This window comes from Sinocyclocheilus rhinocerous, unplaced genomic scaffold (assembly GCF_001515625.1).
Source record: "Sinocyclocheilus rhinocerous isolate Xijiao unplaced genomic scaffold, SAMN03320098_v1.1 scaffold20, whole genome shotgun sequence".
NCBI classification, from domain to species: Eukaryota; Metazoa; Chordata; class Actinopteri; order Cypriniformes; family Cyprinidae; genus Sinocyclocheilus; species Sinocyclocheilus rhinocerous.
The window spans coordinates 297,750-301,066 of record NW_015640468.1 but is presented as its reverse complement, the minus strand read 5'-3'; the positions used below and the strand labels follow the sequence as shown (position 1 = coordinate 301,066).

General features: G+C 30.3%; 1 protein-coding gene across 1 annotated transcript in view; it reads left to right on the top strand.

Moving 5' to 3' along the window:
* LOC107753137 (multiple epidermal growth factor-like domains protein 9) overlaps window positions 1-3,317 on the top strand; it is a 15,416-nt gene that overhangs the window by 6,737 nt on the left and 5,362 nt on the right. Inside the window, exon 3 of the mRNA XM_016569262.1 lies at window positions 896-1,045. Within this exon, the coding sequence (XP_016424748.1) occupies window positions 896-1,045 (150 nt within the window). The remainder of the gene's footprint in view (window positions 1-895; window positions 1,046-3,317) is intronic.

Below are 3,317 nucleotides of genomic sequence, written 5' to 3'. Positions count from 1 at the left end.
ATAATATTTTTTTTTCAATTCATATAGATTCCAATTAAATATTTAAATAGTTAACATATCTTTAACTTTTAACTAATTGACAAACTGATTGATTGACCTAAATTTATGCTGTGTTGGTTGTGTTTTACGTTAAGTGTCATGAATGAAAAAAGTCAGAAACTAGTGGTATTATAGTATTATAGTTATATTATATTATATAGTTCTATTATAGTATTATAATATTCGACTATAGTGTTTGTTAGTACTTTAAATTAGCTTTTATTTTTATATTTTAAGTTTTCGTTTTAGATTACGGTTTAGTAATTTTAGGTGTTTTGTTGTTTTTATTTATTTACTTTTTTAAATATTTCTATTTAACTATTTTTTCTTATTTTAGTTTTAGTAATTTTAGTACTTCAACTGAACCTTTTCATTTTTTTTTTTTTTTTAGTTTAGTTGCCAAGGTAACATTTCAAAGTTTTTCATCTAATATTTATATTTTATTTTAGTTCATCTTAATTTCAATTAACAAAAACCATTTTTAAAAGTGTTTGCTAACAATAACAGCAGTGACAGAAACTTCTTTGTTTTATATCCCTCCACTTGAAAACCCTGGTCTTGAATAGTGTTAACTAGAGCTCCAGTACAGCGTTTCTCACATTGAGGCTTAAATCATCAACAAATTACCTAGAGCACATTTAAGACTAAGAGCACTTTAAACATAAACTTTAAACTGGTGAAAGGTTCTTCTCTGACAAAGCAGATTTCTTTGTTTTAGAAACGGCTTTTCAAGTCTCACCTTTTCAAGTTCTTACCTTATGCAATGATTTACATAAGACTCTCTGGAAGTGTCATGTTCAGTCTATACTGTTGCTAATGATCAGTTGTTCTGTATATTCTCCTTCTCTCTCCTCAGGTGTTTGTTTGGACTGTCAGGATAACACTCAGGGCCACAACTGTGAGGAGTGTCTGCCCAACTTTTACCGGCGTCATGGTGAGGGGTCCGCGGACACTTGTCTGCCTTGTCCCTGCTCCTCTGAGACCTCCAGCAGCAGCTGTCATCTCGGTGAGTCTGCATCTCTGTGACATGTTGACAAGGGTTCAGGGCAGCTTCTGCGTTCAGCACATAATGTCCTAAGAAGTGACTGGCAATTATTCATCAGGACAGAAAAATAGAAGGCACAGAAAGTTCGATTTTGATTTTGGAAAAACTTTTTTTTTTCCTTTTTGCATAACATGCACTGATGGATCATGCACAAGAAGACCATGACATTTACATTTCCTGTCAAAAGTCTGGAATATTTAGGATTTTTTTTTATGTTTTTGAAAGTTTAGTTCACAGAGGCTGCATTTATTTGATCAAAAATACAGTAAAAACTGTTTAAAATAAAAAAAAACAGTTAAAATAAGTGTTTTCTATGTTAATACATTTTAAAATATAATTTATTCCTGTGATGCAAAGCTGAATTTTCAGCATCATTACTCCAGTCTTCAGTGTCACATGATCTTTCAGAAATCATTCTATGCTGTTCAGTTATTAATTATTATCAATGTTGAACACTGCGATTCTTTGATAAATAGCAAGTTCAAAAGAACAGCATTTATTTGAAATATAAATATTTTGTAACATTATGTCTTCACTCAAATCAATTTAATGCATCCTTGCTCAATAAAAGTTTTAAAATTTAAACTTTTGAATGGTAGTGTATCACAGTGTTTCCACAAAAGTATTAAGCACCACAACGGTTTTGAACATTGATAATATTAAGAAATGTTTCTTGAACACCAGATCAGCATATTAAGTTGATTTCTGAAAGATCTGGAGTAATGATGCTGGAAATTCTGCTTTACATCTCAGGAATAAAATACTTTAAAATACTTGCCCTCAAGTTTGATTGGGCCAAAAAATACACTATCTGTGACAAAATTCACAAGTTAATTATAGTTCATTAGTTCACCTGACATCTGTTATTGCGTTAGGATGATTGAGTTGTCAGTGATTTTCCATTCCTAGATGGATTTATAAACAACCTGGATTTAAATATTGGTCACAGCTAAAAATTTGAATGGTACAGAGGAGCCAATCAGAGACCTTGTTTCCATCACAGCTGCCCTTCCATTGGATGCAGTGGCACAGCAACAGCTATGGTGATGTGGCTTTGGGTTGTCACTTTACATTTACAGTCACTGGAGCCTGAGGATGAAAAGTCAATGTGTCAGTGTGAGGAAGAGAGAGAGAGAGAGAAAGGGCACTGAAAGTTCAGAACACTTATATAAGTGTACACAGTATTACTTATATATTTATAGGTCAAATATGTAATGCATAATGTACAGTCATTATATTTGTATTGATAATGATCGTCAGACTGTTCATTGTGCTACCTATTATGTGGTTAACAAACCAACAAATAAATAAATATGTGGACATGAAATATTAATTTAAGTTGAAATTATATTATTGTCTTATATAGGAGAGAGAGGGAAAATGCAAGAGTGGAAAATGAGGGAGATGAAGCAGTACAGTAGTGATTATCAGTGTGTCAACAGGCTCACAGCTGCGCCTCTCACTGTCCACAACTAAAGGTGCTTCTTTTTAAGTTTTCATTTTGTGGAGTCATGCAATGGTTAAAGATTTGGGCTAATTACTGAAAGGTTGTAGATTTAAATCCTGCAAGATCCACCGATCCACCATTGTGCTCTTGAGCTAAACGCTTAAACCCAGGTTACTCCTATAATAAGTGAACTTGAAATTTCTTTGGATCTGCTAAATTACTACCTATTAAGCTCGGGGCCCATCGAAAAGTTTAGAGAAAAAATTTCCACAAATTTAAATAAAATAATTGTATGAATAATTAATAAATAAAATGTAAATAAAAGTATTTAAAAATAAATGTTAATAAATAATAAATCATTTAAATGAATCATATAATAGTTATAAATAAAATAATTAATTAATACAATATTTATAATAAATAACTTATTAAAAACTAATAAATAATTTAATAATTTGAAAATAATTGATTAATATAATTTTTATAAATAAAACAATTGATTAATATAATACTTTTAATAACTAAATAAAAGTAATCAAATAAAAAAATAATTCAATAATACAATAAGTTAAAATGTAGAATTTGGCATCAGTACGGTTTAATTTTGCTTTTTAAAGACAGGTTGGAAATCATGAGATTAATTGCAATTTTTTTCTACCGTTTTATGTGTCTCCTCAGGTTTATACATGTAACAGTACTCTGTATTGGTTAGAAAATATGCACACTGAAAACGATAGATAGATAGATAGATAGATAGATAGATAGATAGATAGATAGATAGATAGA